Here is a 23,705-nt window from a genome sequence, read left to right on the forward strand (position 1 = left end):
CAGCAATTTATTCTAGTATGTGACACTTTGCTACAGACTTTTAAAATACAAGAAAACATGGTTATCATCTGTAGCAAAACACTTGATACGACATATCTCACAGTAGTCTCAAATAACAATTTGGGGTAAACTGCTGCCAAAGTTTATGAAACCATAGTTTTGTGATGCATTTTTTCTCTCTCAGACTTTCAGTACTATTAGGGCAGTGAAATTCTAAAATGAATTACTGAAGAATATTGTTTTGCAGTATCTATAATAGAAAAGCTATCTGGTTTCAGTTATTTACTTGCACAACTGAAGTGTCCATCTAGAACACAGTCAGCACCGTATCAAACAGTCTACAGCAACTTGATCCTTTGTCATTTTTAACTGAGCTCATTCGACAAATTAATGAATTAACAGAGATCAATTCAAAAGAGCTGCTCAGTGACACAATAATAACAAGCCCAATGTCTAATAAAGTTAAATAAAATTTTATACATAACTGCTGCTTTAAAATCCCAGGGTAATTGACACCTGAATAAGAGCTCTGTAATATAATTTAGTTCTTTTTATTATTATTATTATTGTACTTTAAGTTGTAGGGTACATGTGCACAATGTGCAGGTTTGTTACACATGTATACATGTGCCATGTTGGTGTGCTGCACCCATTAACTCGTCATTTAGCATTAGCTATATCTCCTAATGCTATCCCTCCCCCCTCCCCCCACCCCACAACAGTCCCCGGAGTGTGATGTTTCCCTTCCTGTGTCCATGTGTTCTCATTGTTCAATTCCCACCTATGAGTGAGAACATGCAGTGTTTGGTTTTTTGTCCTCGGAATAGTTTGCTGAGAATGATGGTTTCCAGTTTCATCCATGTCCCTACAAAGGACATGAACTCATCATTTTTTATGACTGCATAGTATTCCATGGTGTATATGTGCCACCGTTTCTTAATCCAGTCTATCGTTGTTGGACATTTGGATTGGTTCCAACTCTTTGCTATTGTGAATAGTGCCACAATAAACATATGTGTGCATGTGTCTTTATAGCAGCATGATTTATAATCCTTTGGGTATATACCCAGTAAGGGGATGGCTGGGTCAAATGGTTTTTTTTTTTTTTTTTTTTTGAGGCAGAGTCTCATTCTGTAGCCTAAGTTGGAGTGTACTGGCGTGATCTCGGCTCACCACAACCTCTGCCTCTGGGGCTCAAGGGATTCTCCTAACTCACTCTCCTGAGTAGCTGGGATTACAGGCGTGTGCCACCATGCCCAGCTGATTTTTTGTATTTTGTTAGAGATGGGATTTCATCATGTTGCCCAGGGTGGTCTCAAACTCCTGAACTCAGTTGATCTGCCGGCCTCAGCCTCCCAAAGTGCTGAGATTACAGGTGTGAGCGACTGTGCCCAGCCTATAATTTAGTTCTTTATCTGGTTGCATGCACAACTTGTAATATAGAGCAGCAAACATTTATGACCATGAGTATAGCTACCCAATGCTAACTCTGCCAACTGAAAGGTTTGTGGTGTTGGTTGTGGTTGTGATTGTTGATGAGCCATTAACTGATTTATGTTCAGCCTTTCCCTCTGTAATAAGAGGCACTCACCCCACTTTCATTGTTTGTTCCATTTACAGAAAAAAAAATTGTTCCATTTGCTCATTTATAAATAAAATTCTCTATTCATTTTTCTGCTAGAAATCTTCAAAAAGTGAAGAAGAATGCAATTACCCCTTTTGTGGCACTCATTTACAATAAAAGTTTGCACACTCCTCCCCCTGAATGCATTCAGCAGCTTACTCTCACCCCAGCCCTGAACCGCATTCCTCAGTTAACATGTAACTCTCCATACATTCTGTACTTCTCTTGACTAGTAGAATTGGAGGGGTTTATAACGCTGACAGCACATTAGCTCAGAAACTATGGCAGCAGCCAGGTAAAAGTTGGAAGTTTCCTCCACCACTCCGCTTTTCCAGACATCTGTCAAGAGCGAGGCCTTGCGCAGCGCGTGCATCTCACCCGGAACGTGGTGCTTTTTTAAACGGAGTCCACCTTTACTACATTATTGTTGGTCATCAGTGGAGACGGTTTGCATTTAACCCTATCGGCCACGTCGTTAGAGCTGTCCACAAAGAACATCCTGGCTGTGCAGAGCGAGACTATAATTCTCCTGTATTCCTTCCTGAAATTTTGGTTCAGTAGCCCGTATATAATGGCATTGAGGCAGCTGTTGAAATACGCCATGTAGTAACTGGCCACAAACAGCCACTCCGGGATCCTAGGCACCATGCTGGCGGGGTCAGAGGCCACGGCCAGGCCAATGAAGTTCAGAGGAGCCCAGCAAATGGCAAAAAGGACAAAGACCACAAACATGGTGACGAAACTCCTGAAGTCCTGTGGTTTCAGTTTGGGTTTGCGGTCAGGTTTCACCCTCTGTCTGACCTGGAGAACCAGGATCCATATTCTCAGGTAACAGAAGATGACTATGATCATGGGGACGAGGAAGTGGAAAACCACCACGGCGATGGTGTAGGCGGAGCTGACGGACTGGGCGAAGGTGCACGAGTAGATCCTCGGGTCGTACTGGAGAGTCCCTGCACGGAGGTTGGGCAGGACGGCCGCCAGCGTCAGGAGCCATATGAGGAGCACGTAGCAGAGGGAGTTCTTGCTGCTGTACAGTTTGTCGTACTTGAGACTGTGGCAGATGTAGCAGTAGCGGTTGATGGCGATGCCGGTGATGTTGAATATGGAGCCGATGACGCTCAGGCCCATCAGGAACCCACTGACTTGGCAGTGCAGATAGCCCAGATTCCACCCGTTGTGAAATATCGACATCAGCACCAACGGGTACGGATAAATGGCCACCACCAGGTCTGCCACCGCTAAGCTCACCACAAAGATGTTTCCTGAAAGAGAATCGTTTAGAAAATACAGTGAATACCAGTTCACAGTGGGTTTTCTGTTACAATTGTTAAAGAAGGAGCTGCTTCTGCCGCTCCGATGACCTGACGTCACAGCGGCGGCCGCACTGCAAATGAAGTGGAGGCCGTTTCACAGGACGCCAGTCCCCTGCCGCTCCTGACACATCGAATCCGCTCTTCACACATTCCCACCTCCCCAGAACAGGGCCTGTCCCATGTTCAAAACTGCTGTCTTTCAAACCGTTCGGTTTCTCATCTCTTAAAAAGTCCTGAGATCAGAATGCTTGCACGCCATCTGTTGTTCTGGAGCCTTCTACATCACCTGAGAAATCTCATATGATGTCAAGCCAGCCACAACTTCCTTAAGTTCAAGTCTTCATTCCCTCTGTAGTCCTTCAGCAGCTCTCAGGGGGCCTCTAGCTTCTGTTCTTGCTGATCCCATAGAGGGGGAGTTAAGGGCAAGAGGGATCTGTCGTCAGCCGTCTGGATGAGAACATGGCTTCACTCCTTACTAACTGTCCAACTGGGGCAAGTTACTTGATCTCCCCAAGCACCTGCCTCCTCCCCTGGATGATGGGATAATGAGCAGCTTCCTCTTAGGGCTGTGGTGAGCACGAGATGAGACTATCTGTGGTGAGCGCCATGTACCGTGTCTTACACCATAGAAATGTTCTTATTCTACGACTCCCTCACCTTGAACCAAAGGAAAATGCAGAAATTCTCTGAGATCTTATAAAGAACTTACGTTACAAAACTTAAACCCTAAATAGTCTGTTAATTTTCTCAATTAATATAACAACACATATTTAATTACAGAAAAAAAAAACCCTAGTCACTTTTTTATTTTTATTTTTTTGAGACAGAGTCTTGTTCTGTCACCCAGTCTGGAGTGCAATGGTCCGATCTTGGCTCACTGCAACCTCCGCCTGCAGGGCTCAAGCAATCCTCCTACCTCAGCCTCCCAAGCAGCAGGGACCACAGGTGCACACCACCACACCCAGCTGGTTTTTGTATTTTTGTAGAGACGGGGTTTTGCCATTTTGTCTAGGCTGCTCTCGAACTCCTGGGCTCCAGCCATCCACTTGCCTCGGCCTCCCAAAGTGCTGGGATGGCAGGTGTGAGCCATTGCTCCCAGCTACATTAGTCAAATATTATGAGATGTTCTGCAAATATGGTTTTTTTCTTTTGCGGCTCTTCTGCCTCTGTTTCTTACTATTCCTTCTGCCTCGAATGGCTCCTCACATCAACTTTCTAAATCCTGCCCATTCTCCCAAGTCTATCTCAAATAGAAATGCCAGAAGCCTTTGCTCATTTGCCCACCTAGTGGTAAGAGCTTCCTCCTTTGAAGGGTCTTAAAGCACTTTATACTGCTTTTTACTCAGATTAAATTATAATAAATTCAATTCAGTTTACATATTAAATGCATATATTTGGTGCAGGGGGAAACAGGAATTGAGAGACAGGAAAAGCCAAAAAGATTACACTAGAGTGGCTGGGCGCAGTGGCTCACACCTGTAATCCCAGCACTTTGGGAGGCCAAGGTGGGTGGATCAACTGAAGTCAGGAGTTCAGGACCAGCCTGGCCAACATGGTGACACCCCGTCTCTACTAAAAATACAAAAATTCGCCGGGCGTGGTGGCGGGCACCTGTAATCCCAACTACTGGGAAGGCTGAGCCAGGAGAATTGCTTGAACCTGGGAGGCAGAGGTTGCAGTGAGCAGAGATCGCGCCATTGCACTCCAGCCTGGGTGACAAGAGCAAAACTCCGTATCAAAAAAAAAAAAAAGAAAAAAAAGAAAAAGAAAATTACACTAGAGTAAGCAGCAGCACCAGAGCATGCACAGACCAGAAGCAGTGAGGAAAGGGGTGCGCTGGACAGGGACAGAGGGAGCCCCAGGTGGAAGGACAGAAGATTTCGCCTTCTATTCTATTGACCTGTAGGCCAGGCTTCCCTGCGTCTCCAGATGCTGGCCCTCGTGAGTACATTTCCTCATATTTGCGTCCTAGACCACACCCAATAAATACAGTGACTTTTGCTCATACACTCAATGAGTTCATTAAACTGTCACTTCCCAATATTTGAAATGAGACAGCCCATAGCAGTCAAGATGAGAGAAAGGTAAAATTTGTGCCATTTATTTAGGAATTTCAGATAAATTGTCATAAAAGCAAATACTTTAAAAATTGGTTGTATTCGTCCAAATTAAAGTTACAAAGGCAAATTTATTTTCCCACAGATCACTTTCAATTAGCGTTGAAACATTTAAATTCCTAAGAGGTGTATTTTAATAAATTATTTAGCTCAAAATGTTTAATGCTTTAAAAGTATCTATAATATGTGAAATTCTGTTCCAAATCAAACTGTCATTGTAACAGCACATTTGTTCCCAGAGTGTCATGATGACAAACTGGCCTAATATGGATTTATTTTTAAAAGAGCTTAAAAATGAAATCACAAATGATGTCATAAATTTCTTTCATGGCTCGAATACCCTGCCTCATTTATTTTATAGTAATTATGTTGCATTACAATTCAAGCAATTACATTAATTAGATCATTAATTCTTTGAATTAATCCCATTTTACAAATCTTAGTGAAAATTAATTAAGCCACAGACTCCCCACAGGTGCGGCTGTCAGGTAGCTCACATAAAGCTTTAGCACCGGTGTTCATGTGTGCATGGGGGGTGTGTGGTGTCTGGGGGGAGAAGGAAAAAGGGAATTTCCTTTTTTCTTTTATGAACTTCACCAGATAAGAGTCATTAAATCATCTAATTATAATTATACACATTATAAGTTCATCTATTCCATTCTCAAATCTATGTAACTCCAGACATATGGACAATCTACCCATTTTTACAGATATCCAGGACTGTATGCAACAAGCTTAATAATGCATTCTGAAATGTAAAATAATGTCTGTTCATGTCTAACAATTTCTTCTCTGTTGAATATAGTTCCAATCCTTACTGTGGCAGAATCATAGAATCATAGGATGTTAAAATTGAGAGATGGGTTAATGATCTCCCTGAATAATTCCTGCTTTTTAAAGATGAGAAAACAAAAATATAGAGTTAAATTGGATGAAGTCGTACGACTACTTAGTGAAAGAGTCAGGATTATACCAATGCTATGAACTGGTGAGTGTTGTTCAATGTTATTTCCCTGAGAAAGCTCCTGTGCTCCTACAGATACGAGACTCAGAAACTGGGCCCTGTGGCTACGTCCTGGCTTACAGCCTCTCCAGGCACAATTCTAAAGAAGCGTATTTGAACTAGAACATTCTAAAGAGAAGATAGGGGAGGAAAACACCTAAGTCAGTATGCTGGCAACAAGACGAACAGCGATCAGCCTTGAGGTGATTAAAGGCACCAACTATAAAATGCACAGTCAATATTTGTTCCCAGGAATAAAACCTTAAATTGGAAGTGAAATATGGCACAGATATGAATAAAATAAGGTAACAGACAACTAAAATGTCAGCTTGCTGGGAGTACCTTCCTCAGAACTAGTCCCGTGAGTCCCTTCTGGGAATGACACAGCAGCACGACGTTGCTTTTCTGTTTATCGCGATTATGTCTCTACTTCTCCCCATCTCCCACAGCCCCAGCTATCACCTCGGTGAGGACACCGCCTGTCTTAGACATCTTCTCCCTCCACCTTGAACAGTACCTGGCCGAGGGTTAATCGATGCACAGTGGGTTTATATTGTGTCAACTTCGCGAAGCTGAAAAGACTTTTCCTTGCACCGCTCCGGGTTAGTGTTCCCCACAAGAGGCAATTGCGTGAGATTTTGAAGGCGGAAGTGCAGCAGTAGCTTGCTCTCTGCCCTCAGTATGTCTGTCAAGTGCCAGACGCCACCAGAAGCTCGGCACTCCGAGTCTCATCTGCTGCCCTGCAGGGGGTGGGTGGCGGCAGTGTGCTCACAGCTTCTCCAGCTCCTGCTCACCTCCTCCTGGCTTGAGTTTCGACCATCCTCCAGAGCTCCAGTCCCTCTTCCCAGGTTCTAGCTTCCCCTGCGTCCCCTCCTAACATCCAGCTTTCCTTCTTAACTCCTTGGACTTTAGACAGCAGCACCAGACACAGAAGCTAAAACCTCAAATACGCTATTTAATCAGCTCACACAACTGCTCTAACAATTTTGCTTCTTGGATTGATTGAACCCAGACTGATACAGAATTTGGTTCTGGAAGTGGACCAAGGAGAACCTTCAGGATGGTTTCTCTGTATTGGTTTTGGCTTACCTGCAGTTGATTCTGTAATAGGACTAGATTTAAAGTTTTAGAAACCCTATTTCCAGTAGTTAAGGGACACTGGTAGTCACGGCCTGCAGGGGCAAAAGAATTCCTTAAAAGACCACCTGGGCCGGGTGTGGTGGCTCATGCCTGTAATCCCAGCACTTTGGGAGGCCGAGGCGGGGGATCACGAGGTCACGAGATCAAGACCATCCTGGCCAACATGGTGAAACCCCATCTCTACTAAAAATACAAAAATTAGCTGGGCGTGGTGGTGCGCACCTGTAGTCCCAGCTACTAGGGAGGCTGAGGCAGGAGAATCGCTTGAACCCAGAAGGCGAAGGTTGCAGTGAGCTGAGATCGTGCCACTGCGCTCCAGCCTGGCAACAGAGCAAGACTCCATTAAAAAAAAAAAAAAAAAAGACCACCTGCATTCACCTTCCAAGGTGAAAACAATGTCATTGCATCACCCTCCAACCACTAAGACGAAAAACAAAATATACCAACCATACAAAGGGTTGGACGTATTAAACCAACCCATTTCCTGAGTGACTCAAAAAGCTGTCAGTGTTGACTGGAGCCCAGAACAAGGCCCTGAAGGCTGCTCAGCCACCTGATCCATCTGATCCAATGGCTATGGTCTAAATGTGTCTCTCCCAAAATTTATATGTTGACACTTAATCGCCAGTGTGATAGTATTGAGAGGTGGGGCCTTTAGGAAGCCATTAAATCATGAGGGTGGAGCCCTTACAGATAAGATTAGTGCCTTTATAAAAGAGGTGCCAGGGAGTTGTTCATCTCTCCACCATGTGAGGACTCAGCATTCATCTGCTCCAGAAGACACAGCAAGAAGGCACCATCCTGGAAGTAGACAGCAGCCCTCACCAGACTCCAAATCTGCCAGTGCCTAGATTTTGGGCTTCCCAGCCCCCAGAACTGTGAGAAACACATTTCAGTTATTTACAACTTCCCAGTCTACATTGTTATAACAGCAGAAACAGATTAAGACACCAGTGGGGCTTGAATTGTTTATAGGGTTGTCCCTTGGTATCAGCAGGGACTGACTCCAGGATCTCCATAGACACCCAAATTCATGGATGCTTGTATTAGTCCATTCTCATGCTGCTGATAAAGACATACTCGAGACTGGGCAATTACAAAAGAAAGAGGCTTAATGGACTTAGAGTTCCACGTGGCTGGGGAAGCCTCACAATCATGGTGGAAGGCAAAGAAGAGCAAGTCACATCTTACATGGATGGCAGCAGGCAAAGAGAGAGCTTGTGCAGGGAAACTCCCCCATATAGAACCATCAGATCTTGTGAGGCTTATTCACTATCTCGAGAACAGCATGGGAAAGACCTGCCCCTGTGATTCAATTACCTCCTGCCAGGTCCCTGACAACCCATGGTAATTCAAAATGAGATTTGAGTGGGGACACAGCCAAACCGCATCAATGCTCAAGTCCCACAGTTGGCCCTGCAGACCCTGTGAATATGTGAAGTTGGCCCTCTATGTCTTTGAGTTCCACATCCCTCAAATATTGTATTTTCAATCCATGATTGGTTGAATCCCTGGAGGTGGAACCCATGGATATGGAGGGACCACTGCATGTTAATAGGAAGGCTGTAAGGAGGCCTTAGCAGGCACATTCAGATGACTCATAACACAGACCCTTAGTACTTTGCAGCAAATCTGTGCTCTCCTTTGCAGATACCGTTTTTTACTTCCTACTTGGCCTTGGTAGAGTCTGAATGCTCGAACATGGACCCCCAAGTGACCATGTGATCTGAAAGCTGTCTGAAGGACCAGGTGCTGTCTATCAGAAGGACCAGGTGCTGTCTGTCTGAAGGACCAGGTGCTGTCTGACTGACTGAAGGACCAGGCGCTGTCTGACTGACTGAAGGACCAGGCGCTGTCTGACTGAAGGAAGGACCAGGTGCTGTCTGACTGAAGGAAGGACCAGGTGCTGTCTGACTGAAGGAAGGACCAGGTGCTGTCTGACTGAAGGAAGGACCAGGTGCTGTCTGACTGAAGGAAGGACCAGGTGCTGTCTGACTGAAGGAAGGACCAGGTGCTGTCTGTCTGAAGGACCAGGTGCTGTCTGACTGAAGGAAGGACCAGGTGCTGTCTGTCTGAAGGACCAGGTGCTGTCTGACTGACTGAAGGACCAGGTGCTGTCTGTCTGAAGGACGAGGTGCTGTCTGACTGAAGGAAGGACCAGGTGCTGTCTGACTGAAGGACCAGGTGCTGTCTGACTGACTGAAGGACCAGGTGCTGTCTGACTGAAGGAAGGACCAGGTGCTGTCTGTCTGAAGGACCAGGTGCTGTCTGACTGACTGAAGGACCAGGTGCTGTCTGTCTGAAGGACCAGGTGCTGTCTGACTGACTGAAGGACCAGGTGCTGTCTGTCTGAAGGACCAGGTGCTGTCTGACTGAAGGAAGGACCAGGTGCTGTCTGACTGAAGGACCAGGTGCTGTCTGACTGACTGAAGGACCAGGTGCTGTCTGTCCGAAGGACCAGGTGCTGTCTGACTGAAGGAAGGACCAGGTGCTGTCTGACTGAAGGACCAAGTGCTGTCTGACTGAAGGAAGGACCAGGTGCTGTCTGACTGACTGAAGGACCAGGTGCTGTCTGACTGAAGGACCAGGTGCTGTCTGACTGAAGGAAGGACCAGGTGCTGTCTGACTGAAGGACCAGGTGCTGTCTGACTGACTGAAGGACCAGGTGCTGTCTGACTGAAGGAAGGACCAGGTGCTGTCTGACTGAAGGAAGGACCAGGTGCTGTCTGACTGAAGGAAGACCAGGTGCTGTCTGACTGACTGAAGGACCAGGTGCTGTCTGTCTGAAGGACCAGGTGCTGTCTGACTGAAGGAAGGACCAGGTGCTGTCTGACTAAAGGACCAGGTGCTGTCTGACTGAAGGACCAGGTGCTGTCTGACTGAAGGACCAGGTGCTGTCTGTCTGACCCACCAAATCACCAAATCACAAAGTTGCCCATCACAGCATCAAACAGAAGCCGCACATCCAAGATCTGGCTCCGGCAGCTCCTGAAGGCACAGGGAAGATGCAAGAGCAAGTGGCTCAGAGGCCACAGCCCGCGTTCCCACCACCCTGCCTCCATTCCCTCAGCATGCTCCTATGGCCTCATGAGGATGTGCCCCTGACCAGCTGAATATGAAAGAAAAAAACCTTCTTGCCTGGTGTCCACATGGCTTTTCATGACCTACTGACACTACCTGAAATTGGATGGTTGCAGCACTACAGACCCAATTCAGTACAGCCCTGAAAAACAAGCATGGAGGAAGACCCTCCCAGGAAACAGAACTTTGAGCAATGCTTCAAACTGGTTGTTCATTTTTCCTGGAAGGAGAGAGGGCCACAGGTTTAGATCTGCACTGATTAATGGGCAGTGGCTCATGGTCAGCTAGATCAGGGGTCCCCAACCTGATGGGGACAGTAGCTAATGGTCAGCTAGATTCATGGGCAGTGGCTAATGGTCAGCTTGATCAGGTTGGAGACGCCTGATCTAGCTGACCATTAGCCACTGCTCTAGCTGACCATTAGCCACAGACTGGGTCCGTGACCTGTTAGGAACCAGGCTGCACAGCAGGAGGTGAGCGGCATGGGAGCAAGCATTACTGCCTAAGCTCCCCGTCCTGTCAGCTCAGCGGCGGTATCACATTCTCATAGGAGGGCGAACCCTATTGTGAACTCCATGTGAGGGATCTAGGCTGCACACTCCTTATGAGAATCTAACTAATGCCTGATGATTTGAGGTGGGACAGTTTCATCCCGAAACCATTCCCCCACCCTGTCCTGTGGAAAAATTGTCTTCCATGAAACTAGTCCCTGGTGCCAAAAAGGTTAGGGACCACTGAGCTAGATGGGCAATGATTTGGAAGAAACATAATTAGAAAACCGGTTACGGGGCTCTGGGGAAGACGTAGCACACAGACCTCTCAGAATGGACACTTGGTGTGAAGATATTTGTGTCTTGATGATGCAACCTGTGTATATCGGTTAATCTGTCTTTGGCCACCAGTCCTTGACCAATGGGCTCACAAAGTTGTCATGGCAGCAAGGATAGAAGTTATTCATGAGCTCAGCATCAGATTACTCCTCATGAAAACTGATCTGGATGCAGCCACTGCTGCACTGCTGAATGTCCAGCCTGCCAAGAGTGGAGATAACACCAGCGGAGCACCATTCCCTGGGAAAATCAGTCAGACGCTGCTGGTAGGTGGATTACATACCACTTCCATCATCAAAGGGAGCAGTGGTTTGTTCTGGCTGGAACAGAGGCATACTCTGAATATGGATGTGCCTTTCCTACCTTTTCAGGCCCTTAAATCTTCCAGCAACCTAACACCCACGGATGTACAGGATGCCTTCTCCACCATGATGGTATTCCTCATGGCGTTGCTTTTGACTAAGGAATTCCTCTGACAGCAAATGAAGTATATAGCAATGGGGCCATGTCCTGGGAATTCACTGCCCTTACCAGGTTTCCCATCTCAAAACAGCTGACCTGATATGTTGGTGGAATGGCTTTTGAAGGTTCAGTTTCAGCACCAGGTGGGTGAGCCTAGGGTACAGATCCCTATCATGTGGCACCTGCTGTAAATCAGTGGTTAACATAGAATGTTGTTCATCCCATGGCCAGGATTCATGGATCAGAAAATCAAGGGTGAAAATGGCAGCTCATCCTCTCATATTACCCTGGTGATACCCTAGCAGAATGTTTGCTTCCTTTCTGTGAAACTTTAGGTTCTGTTGGTCTAAAGTCTTAGTTCCCAAGGGAGCAATGCTTCCACCAGGAGACACCCCTTTGGTTTCATTAAACTGGCAATTGAGGCTAGGCACAGATCCTGGCACTTTGGGAGGCTGGAGTGAGTGGATCACTCGAGCCCAGGGGTTCAAGACCTGCCTGAGCAACATGGTGAAACTCCATCTCTACAAAAAATAAATTAGCCAGGCGTGCAGGTGCATGTCTGTATTCCCAGTTACTCGGGAGGCTAAGGTGGGAGAATCACTTGAGCCCAAGAGTTCAAGGCTGCAGGGAGCCATGATGGCACCACTGAACTCCAGCTCAGGCGACAGAGCAAGATCCTGTCTCAAAGAAAAGAAAACCAGAAAACTGGAGGTTGAGAGTGCCACCTGCTATTTGGGGCTCCTCATTCTAGTGAATCAGTAGACAAGGAGGGGGGTTACTGTGCTTACCGTGTTTAGTCCTGATCATCAAGGGGAAACTGGGTTATGATTGCACAGTAAGAGCAAGGAAGTATAGATCTGGCATGCCAGAAATCGCTAGCGTGTCTCAGTACTCCCATGCCCTGGGATTGAAGCCAATGGGAAACCAAAATAACCCAATACAGGCAGGAATGCCAGTGTCCCAGAGTGTTAGGAATGAAGGCTTCAGCCACCAGAACATGCAAAGAGCCAGAGGGCAGAGGAAATGAGGAGGGAATGGTAGTTCCAAATACCCACTATGGCCACCTGGCCAACTGCAGAAATGAGGGCTAAAATAATTATGAGTATTTCCTGCTTGCTTTACCATGAACAATTTGTGAATATAGTAATAACTTTGTGTCTCTTTCCCTCTGCTATTCCCCTACCATCTCATATAAGATGTGTTAATAGTGAACCTTGTATCTCAGAATTTAAGTTATAGGATATCAAATGGGGAATGTGACTCAACTAGAATAATAAAAATGATGTAAAGTTGCATAAATAGACTGTATTTTCTTTTACAAAGAGGGTTAATGTATTTTCAATTTTACACGGGATAGTTGCTTTGTTAGATGGAAGCATAATTTTGATGTTTCCTTTATTTCGAAGTTAAATATGGTTAAAAGATATAGCTAGAACCCAAGTTGTCAAGGGGTGGACTGTGTTGAATTAGTATTGTGTCAACTTAGCTAAATTGGAACTATGCTCCCTAGAATTCTGTTTTCTGCATAATTATAGGATAGCCTCACCCACAAAAGAATTTTGTATAAGATTTGGAAGGTGGAAATGAAGCAGCAGCTATTTTTTTCATTTTTTCTTCTTGAGATGGAGTCTGGCTCTGTCACCAGGCTGGAATGCAGTGGTGTGATCTTGGCTCCCTGCAACCTCTGCCGTCCCCCACCCCCACTGGGTTCAAGCAATTCTCCTGGGCTCAGCCTCCTGAGTAGCTGGGACTACAGGTGCACGCCACCAAGCCCAGCTAATTTTTGTATTTTTAGTTGAGATGGGATTTCACCATATTGGCCAGGATAGTCTCGATCTCTTGACCTCATGATCCACCCACCTCGGCCTCCCAAAGTACTGGGATTACAGGCATGAGCCACCATGCCCGGCCTGCAGCAGCCATTTGTGTAACGCTTTTTTATGCTAGATATGCCGTTATTAACTAGTAAAAGTCTTAACTAAGTAAATCTACAGGAACTTCCTATCCTGGGCCAGACTCTTACCTTTGATCAGTCATTTCTGCTCTTTTTTAGAAATCCCACACTGCAATCCTCAGGCTGATTTGCATTTGAATGAATACTTCTGCATCACTTGGCTTTTTTTGTGAATTACACAGAAATCTATCAACCTATCTGACACTGTGCAAAGTGTGGACCCTGTGTCTGAAGTTTTCATGAACAATGAAAATGTGTATTTCTGAAAAACTTCTGCTTCTACAGCTCTAGCCATCTTTTTCCTCATTTGATAATCTCCAAATCTGTGCAATGATTAACTCCGCGGACACTTTATTTCCTTCTGCGTGTGGGTTAGCAGGGCCCATTACCACAGCAAGCCTGGGCTCCAGGCGGCTTCTGCTCATCCTCTGTCTTTCACAGGTGTTGTCGTAGACGCTGCTGGTGCATTTCTCCCCAAAGTGGCTGTGAGTTCTGGGCATCTTCATTTGGCAAGGACTGGATCCTTCCCCAGAGACTGCCTTCACTGATCAAAGAGCCACTGAATGGGGTACAAACGACCAGTCCCTTTGCCTCAAGTAATGGCAACTCCACTGGATTTACGCCCAGAGGCCCCAACTTATGGATGAGGCCAAGTCTCAGCTTTCCCTGAGACCCCATCCCTCCCTGACCCTTTCCCCTGCCCTGATCTGCTCTCCTCTCTGTCTTACAAGCTCCCCGTGAGAGTGCTCCCTCAGCAAAGCACGAGTACCAAGCCTCTGTCTCAGGTTCTGTTTCTAGCGAACCTGAAATAGACCTTCAGCTCTGTGATGAGGTTGGGTGGTTTCCTAAAGAGGTCACTGGCTTCTAGATAGAAAAAAGGAGCTACTTACTATGGTGTCTTACAGACACGAGCCAACCATACCGGGTAGGAGTTACAGGCTGTAGCTGCTTCCCGGCACTGCTCTTCCATGCTTCCAACCTCACTACGTGTGCATCTGCTCCCAGTATCAAGGCAACATGAAAACACACACATTCACACAGCAGTCTGTCTCCCTCTGAGACTCAGGTCCTCACTGTGGACATGAACCTTCACATTCTCACGGTGAGCACAGAGCCTGGCACATAATAGGTGCTCGGAAATAATTTGCTGATTGAATTAACGCACGCTTTGGCCTCTGAACTACTCCCTCAGAAAAGCAGAAATTACTTGCTCTTCTGCTCATATCCACTAAGATGTTGGTTTTTCCCAGCAGGTCAATATTCACTCCTTCTTTCATTTCAGCCTGGACTTTAACCATGTGGAAAGCAAGACTAGAGGCCCCCTGAATAGTACTCTTCACGAAGACTAAAAGGAACTGAGTGTGCCTGAGCTTAAGCATCACGAAGACCAGTAATAAAGAACTATTTACAAACTTGGTTTGTATTTTTTAAAATTCCACGTGCATACATGTTACCTGTATGATAAGAGAAAGCTGAGCTACCACAGTTGTGTAGGGAATATTCTCTGGCAGTACAAGGGAAAGGGAAGGGCTTTACTTCGAGGCATCAAAGCACACAGTCAATGTTTTAGATTCTTAAATGTAAAGAGACTATACCTTAGAAAAGTGTCTTCAGATTACTAGAGGCAGTGTGCACCATGAGTGTAGAAACAAAAGCCGGATTCAGATCCCAGCCATGCCACTTGCTAACGTGACCTCAGGTAAGTCACAGCTTCCCACAGCCTCAGTCTCTTAATATGGAATAAATCAAGCTGCTTAGGGCCGTGGTGAGGATTTGAGGGCGTGTGGCCCATCTTCCTTTGCAGGATTATTCACTCACGTCTTATTTCTGTTCCCCTGTGATGGAAACCACACGTCTTGCTTCATGGAAGGTTCCTCCCTGGCACACAGTCCCTGCTAGGGAGGATCCTCCCTGATCCCTGCAATGGAACAGGGGTCTCTCCATAGCCCATGAGCCTCCTCTCATCCCCCGCCCCTCCTGCCGTCAGCCTCACTGCTCCCCTCCCCCTTCCACACACGGCTCTCCACAGCACGCATGACAGCACATCACCCCGCAATGCCCAGGCTTCAATAGCCCTGCAGTATTCAGCGACATTCTTGGTGACTCCTTCTCCCAGCCTTTAACTCCTTAAACTCTCCAAACTACAATACCCTCTTCATGGGACATGCCATCCACATCACACCCCATTAATGGGACATGCCGTCCACACCACACCCTGTTCATGAGACACTCTGCTCACCTTGCACCCTGTACATACAACACACCATCCGCCTTGCTCCCTGTTCATACAACACACCATCCGCATCACACCCTGTTCATACAACACACCATCCGCCTCGCTCCCTGTTCATACAACACACCATCTGCCTCGCTCCCTGTTCATACAACACACCATCTGCCTCGCTCCCTGTTCATACAACACACCATCCGCCTCGCTCCCTGTTCATGCCATCCACATCACACCCTGTTCATGAGACACTCTGTTCACCTTGCACCCTGTTCATACAACACACCATCCGCCTCGCTCCCTGTTCATACAACACACCATCTGCCTCTCTCCCTGTTCATACAACACACCATCTGCCTCGCTCCCTGTTCATACAACACACCATCCGCCTCGCTCCCTGTTCATGCCATCCACATCACACCCTGTTCATGAGACACTCTGTTCACCTTGCACCCTGTACATACAACACACCATCCGCCTTGCTCCCTGTTCATACAACACACCATCCGCATCACACCCTGTTCATGCAACACACCATCCGCCTCGCTCCCTGTTCATACAACAAACCATCCGCCTCACACCCTGTTCATACAACACACCATCCGCCTCGCTCCCTGTTCATGCCATCCACATCACACCCTGTTCATGGGACACGTCACACACCTCACACCCCGTTCAAAGGACACACCGACCTCCTCAAAACCCGTTCATGAGACACGTCATCCTCCTCACACCCTGTTCATGGGACACACTGTCCTCCTCACACCCTGTTCCTGGGACACACTGTCCTCACACCCTGTTCATGGGACACACTGTCCTCACACCCTGTTCATGGGACACACTGTCCTCCTCACACCCTGTTCCTGGGACACACTGTCCACACCACACCCTGTTCATGGGACACACTGTCCTCCTCACACCCTGTTCATGGGACACACTGTCCTCACACCCTGTTCATGGGACACACTGTCCTCACACCCTGTTCATGGGACACACTGTCCACACCACACCCTGTTCATGGGACACACTGTCCTCACACCCTGTTCATGGGACACACTGTCCACACCACACCCTGTTCATGGGACACACTGTCCTCACTCCCTGTTCATGGGACACACTGTCCTCACACCGTGTTCATGGGACACACTGTCCACACCACACCCTGTTCATGGGACACACTGTCCTCACACCCTGTGCATGGGACACACTGTCCTCACACCCTGTGCATGGGACACACTGTCCTCACACCCTGTTCCTGGGACACACTGTCCACACCACACCCTGTTCCTGGGACACACTGTCTACACCACATCCTGTTCATGGGACTCACTGTCCTCACTCCCTGTTCCTGGGACACACTGTCCTCCTCACACCCTGTTCCTGGGACACACTGTCCTCCTCACACCCTGTTCCTGGGACACACTGTCCTCCTCACACCCTGTTCATGGGACACACTGTCCTCCTCACACCCTGTTCATGGGACACACTGTCCTCCTCACACCCTGTTCATGGGACACACTGTCCTCACACCCTGTTCATGGGACACACTGTCCTCACACCCTGTTCATGGGACACACTGTCCTCCTCACACCCTGTTCATGGGATACACTGTCCACACCACACCCTGTTCATGGGACACACTGTCCTCACACCCTGTGCATGGGACACACTGTCCTCACACCCTGTGCATGGGACACACTGTCCTCACACCCTGTTCATGGGACACACTGTCCACACCACACCCTGTTCATGGGACACACTGTCCTCCTCACACCCTGTTCCTGGGACACACTGTCCACACCACACCCTGTTCATGGGACACACTGTCCTCACACCCTGTTCATGGGACACACTGTCCTCACACCCTGTTCATGGGACACACTGTCCTCCTCACACCCTGTTCCTGGGACACACTGTCCACACCACACCCTGTTCCTGGGACACACTGTCCTCACACCCTGTGCATGGGACACACTGTCCACACCACACCCTGTGCATGGGACACACTGTCCTCACACCCTGTTCATGCGACACACTGTCCTCACACCCTGTTCATGGGACACACTGTCCACACCACACCCTGTTCATGGGACACACTGTCCTCCTCACACCCTGTTCATGGGACACACTGTCCACACCACACCCTGTGCATGGGACACACTGTCCTCACACCCTGTGCATGGGACACACTGTCCTCACACCCTGTTCCTGGGACACACTGTCCTCACACCCTGTTCCTGGGACACACTGTCCTCCTCACACCCTGTTCATGGGACACACTGTCCTCCTCACACCCTGTTCATGGGACACACTGTCCTCCTCACACCCTGTTCATGGGACACACTGTCCTCCTCACACCCTGTTCATGGGACACACTGTCCTCCTCACACCCTGTTCATGGGACACACTGTCCTCACACCCTGTGCATGGGACACACTGTCCTCACACCCTGTTCATGGGACACACTGTCCTCCTCACACCCTGTTCATGGGATACACTGTCCTCACACCCTGTTCCTGGGACACACTGTCCTCACACCCTGTTCATGGGACACACTGTCCTCACACCCTGTTCCTGGGACACACTGTCCTCACACCCTGTTCATGGGACACACTGTCCTCACACCCTGTGCATGGGACACACTGTCCTCACACCCTGTTCATGGGACACACTGTCCTCACACCCTGTTCATGGGACACACCGTCCACCTCACACCCTGTTCAAGGGACACACCATCCACCTCACACCCTGTTCATGGGACACACTGTCCTCACACCCTGTGCATGGAACACACTGTCCTCACACCCTGTTCATGGGACACACTGTCCTCACACCCTGTTCATGGGACTCACTGTCCTCACTCCCTGTTCCTGGGACACACTGTCCACACCACACCCTGTTCCTGGGACACACTGTCCTCACACCCTGTTCATGGGACACACTGTCCTCACACCCTGTTCATGGGACACACTGTCCTCCTCACACCCTGTTCCTGGGACACACTGTCCACACCACACCCTGTTCATGGGACACACTGTCCTCCTCACACCCTGTTCATGGGACACACTGTCCTCACACCCTGTTCATGGGACACACTGTCCTCACACCCTGTTCATGGGACACACTGTCCACACCACACCCTGTTCATGGGACACACTGTCCTCACTCCCTGTTCATGGGACACACTGTCCTCACACCGTGTTCATGGGACACACTGTCCACACCACACCCTGTTCATGGGACACACTGTCCTCACACCCTGTGCATGGGACACACTGTCCTCACACCCTGTGCATGGGACACACTGTCCTCACACCCTGTTCCTGGGACACACTGTCCACACCACACCCTGTTCCTGGGACACACTGTCTACACCACATCCTGTTCATGGGACTCACTGTCCTCACTCCCTGTTCCTGGGACACACTGTCCTCCTCACACCCTGTTCCTGGGACACACTGTCCTCCTCACACCCTGTTCCTGGGACACACTGTCCTCCTCACACCCTGTTCATGGGACACACTGTCCTCCTCACACCCTGTTCATGGGACACACTGTCCTCCTCACACCCTGTTCATGGGACACACTGTCCTCACACCCTGTTCATGGGACACACTGTCCTCACACCCTGTTCATGGGACACACTGTCCTCCTCACACCCTGTTCATGGGATACACTGTCCACACCACACCCTGTTCATGGGACACACTGTCCTCACACCCTGTGCATGGGACACACTGTCCTCACACCCTGTGCATGGGACACACTGTCCTCACACCCTGTTCATGGGACACACTGTCCACACCACACCCTGTTCATGGGACACACTGTCCTCCTCACACCCTGTTCCTGGGACACACTGTCCACACCACACCCTGTTCATGGGACACACTGTCCTCACACCCTGTTCATGGGACACACTGTCCTCACACCCTGTTCATGGGACACACTGTCCTCCTCACACCCTGTTCCTGGGACACACTGTCCACACCACACCCTGTTCCTGGGACACACTGTCCTCACACCCTGTGCATGGGACACACTGTCCACACCACACCCTGTGCATGGGACACACTGTCCTCACACCCTGTTCATGCGACACACTGTCCTCACACCCTGTTCATGGGACACACTGTCCACACCACACCCTGTTCATGGGACACACTGTCCTCCTCACACCCTGTTCATGGGACACACTGTCCACACCACACCCTGTGCATGGGACACACTGTCCTCACACCCTGTGCATGGGACACACTGTCCTCACACCCTGTTCCTGGGACACACTGTCCTCACACCCTGTTCCTGGGACACACTGTCCTCCTCACACCCTGTTCATGGGACACACTGTCCTCCTCACACCCTGTTCATGGGACACACTGTCCTCCTCACACCCTGTTCATGGGACACACTGTCCTCCTCACACCCTGTTCATGGGACACACTGTCCTCCTCACACCCTGTTCATGGGACACACTGTCCTCACACCCTGTGCATGGGACACACTGTCCTCACACCCTGTTCATGGGACACACTGTCCTCCTCACACCCTGTTCATGGGATACACTGTCCTCACACCCTGTTCCTGGGACACACTGTCCTCACACCCTGTTCATGGGACACACTGTCCTCACACCCTGTTCCTGGGACACACTGTCCTCACACCCTGTTCATGGGACACACTGTCCTCACACCCTGTGCATGGGACACACTGTCCTCACACCCTGTTCATGGGACACACTGTCCTCACACCCTGTTCATGGGACACACCGTCCACCTCACACCCTGTTCAAGGGACACACCATCCACCTCACACCCTGTTCATGGGACACACTGTCCTCACACCCTGTGCATGGAACACACTGTCCTCACACCCTGTTCATGGGACACACTGTCCTCACACCCTGTTCATGGGACTCACTGTCCTCACTCCCTGTTCCTGGGACACACTGTCCACACCACACCCTGTTCCTGGGACACACTGTCCTCACACCCTGTTCATGGGACACACTGTCCTCACACCCTGTGCATGGACACACTGTCCTCACACCCTGTTCATGGGACATACTGTCCACACCACACCCTGTTCATGGGACACACCGTCCACCTCACACCCTGTTCAAGGGACACACCATCCACCTCACACAGTGTTCAGAGGACATACCATCCACCTCATACCCTGTTCATGGGACACACTGTCCTCACACCCTGTTCATGGGACATACTGTCCACACCACACCCTGTTCCTGGGACACACTGTCCACACCACACCCTGTTCATGGGACACACTGTCCACACCACACCCTGTTCATGGGACACACCATCCTCCCACACCTGGTTCACGGTACTCGCTGTTGTTTGAACACCCTGTTCCATCTGAGCACCTCAGGGCTCCGTTGCCTCCTGGATTCCACGTGTCCTCCTGGCTCATCCCTCTCTCTCTCTATCCCACTCTGTCTCTAGTTCCCCTTCTGGTCTCTAACTTGACTGCTGACTGCTGCTGTAGAGAAAACTAGTAGACCTTGGCACTGCTTTCTATTATACACGGTATTGTACACTGTACACTTTACATTGTACACTGTGTTGCATATACACTGTATATACAATACGAGAGACCAAAGGCACCTGAGGTGTCTTTAAGAAGTCATACACATTCCTGCTTGTTCCCATCTGGATTTCAGTCAGTGTTAAAGATGTAACATCCTGCAAATAATCCTGCTCATTTTCTATGCCCAGTGACTGTCTTCTGAGAAGGGTGGTTTAGTGAGGCATTTGTAACTTGTAAAACATCCACAGTACAGCCTGACTGGTTCAGTCTTTCACCCTTAAACGGAAGACGAATTACTGATACTGTACCTTTATTCGTCTTAGAGAATTTAGGATGAAACTTTAACAAAAACAAAATCATAATCCTTCAGCGACATTAACAGGCAATCAAAAAAAAACTATATCAACTCTCTTTAGGGTAGGAATCTTTTTTCCCTTAGGCACTTTTCCAAACCTTGAAGGACTCAGTGAAAACCCCATCTTAAATAAACAGATTAACTGCACTAAATAATAACTCTAAATTGCTAAATCCAAAAGAGAGTTTTATTAAAAATGGTATAATCATAATAGAACCCTATTTATATATGAAAGTTAAATCAATGACAGGAAAATACGTTAACACTACAAAAGTATAAAATAATATTCTCATAAAAGTAACTTTTTAAAAGTTAAAACTTTGACTCTATTTTTATGTACTTACAGAGTATTTAAAGACCTGTAAGTGTGAAATATTGCATTCTGCCTTAAAAATAAAAATATGTTTACACATCAGAACTCTACACCAAGAATACTAACTAACAAAAGGAATTTATTCTGCTGCTGGGAATGTTATATTTAATTCATAATGCACTTTAAGTATACAGCAAGCCATTTAGTCCTTACAATATTAGTATTGTCCCAAATTAACAAGTGAGGAAACTGAGCAAATTAGGTCACTTGCCCTATGTCACACGCATGAGATGGCAAAGCCCGGGTTTTACTCCAGGCATCTGGTTCCAGAGGCCATGTGTTTCAGAGGGACACATCCCAAAAAAAATGACCTATAATAGCACTAATCTTCCATAGATAAGGAATGCTTAATCTATAAAGATATATATATATATACTATATATGTAAAACAATCTTTTTAAAAAAGTACATGGTAAAAGACTATATGATACCTACACAGACATATACACAAATGAGAACAGTTGGAAGTATTCCAAATTCAGAGGGAACAACGAAAGGAGCTAAAAAAGATAAGTAAATAATAAAAGGAAAAAATGGAATGAAAACTAACTGGCAAAAAATCTTAAAAGTAAAAATTGCAATTTAAACCACATTTTAAAATAAAAATGAGTGAACCAGAATTTTCTCTTGAAACAAAATCGTGTCCTAAGCTCCTATAGATGGACATAGGAGGCATCCAGCAAGCATTTAAATAAAGAAGGAGGGAATGAATGCAGGAAAGATGAAAGGACATTATCCCTTCCAAGATCATAAGAGTTTTATATTCCTAAATATGTTCAGAAAATCATCAAAGAGGAAATACTAATTCCTGATTACACATTTTTATAATCCACCACTTAATAACTATGTGAGAAAACAAGTATAAATGTAAGTTAGCAGGCTAGTTCTCCAGCAGGCGTTTCTTCGAAAGACCTGCAGCCAGTGTGTTCTTCACTAATAGTTATGCCGCGTCTCTACCACTGATCAGTTTCTTTGAAATTCTCTCACTAATTCTGTCTCAATCTGCTGCTATTTCACATGTGAACTAGTTTTCACATCTCCCAGTTATTACGTTGTTCTTTCCTCGTAAGATAACAACTTTAAAAAATTCTCATGATTGCTTTAAGCTCCAGCTACCATCTACCAGCCAACTTTCGCATTTCTCTTGAAAAAGTTTTCTGCTGTATAAATATGCTCCTATTTTCATACTTTTGTACTCCACGTCTTCTCTTTGTTTGAAAATAAGAAGAACACACATTTCTAAAGTGCCTCGATAGAAAGTAATCTCTTTGCAAGTCGGAGCCACGTTTGACCCACGCTTAGAACAGGACCTTGAATTGTGACAAACCCTCAAAAATTTACCAACCATTTACCTTCTGCCTTGTACTCTAGGAAAGCAGTAAGTATTTATCCAGGTAAATGTTCAGCTCAATAAGCACCAAAACTACTCGGTATCAAAGCAAGTGAGCACGCTTTTAAACCGTGCACCCTAACAACTCAAATTCACCTCCATTAACCTAAATAATATTCAGCGCCATGCATATGCATTTTCTCTCCCGTCTCTTCTTCTGAGACGGATTCCTTCAATGGCATTGCCGAAAGTGTACAGCTCTGCAGAAAGACAAGTGTTTGAGCACTTCATCCAGAGAATCCAGCAGTTTATTTCTTATCTGCAGCATTATTTAACTGCACTAAAA

At 47.4% G+C, this 23,705-nt stretch overlaps 1 protein-coding gene across 1 annotated transcript in view; it reads right to left on the minus strand.

Moving 5' to 3' along the window:
• Nucleotides 1-746: 746 nt before the first annotated feature.
• MTNR1A (melatonin receptor 1A) overlaps nt 747-23,705 on the minus strand; it is a 28,388-nt gene continuing 5,429 nt past the window's right edge. Inside the window, exon 2 of the mRNA XM_003823494.6 lies at nt 747-2,889. Within this exon, the coding sequence (XP_003823542.2) occupies nt 2,021-2,889 (869 nt within the window). The 3' untranslated portion in view covers nt 747-2,020. The remainder of the gene's footprint in view (nt 2,890-23,705) is intronic.

This window comes from Pan paniscus, chromosome 3 (assembly GCF_029289425.2).
Source record: "Pan paniscus chromosome 3, NHGRI_mPanPan1-v2.0_pri, whole genome shotgun sequence".
Lineage (NCBI taxonomy): Eukaryota > Metazoa > Chordata > Mammalia > Primates > Hominidae > Pan > Pan paniscus.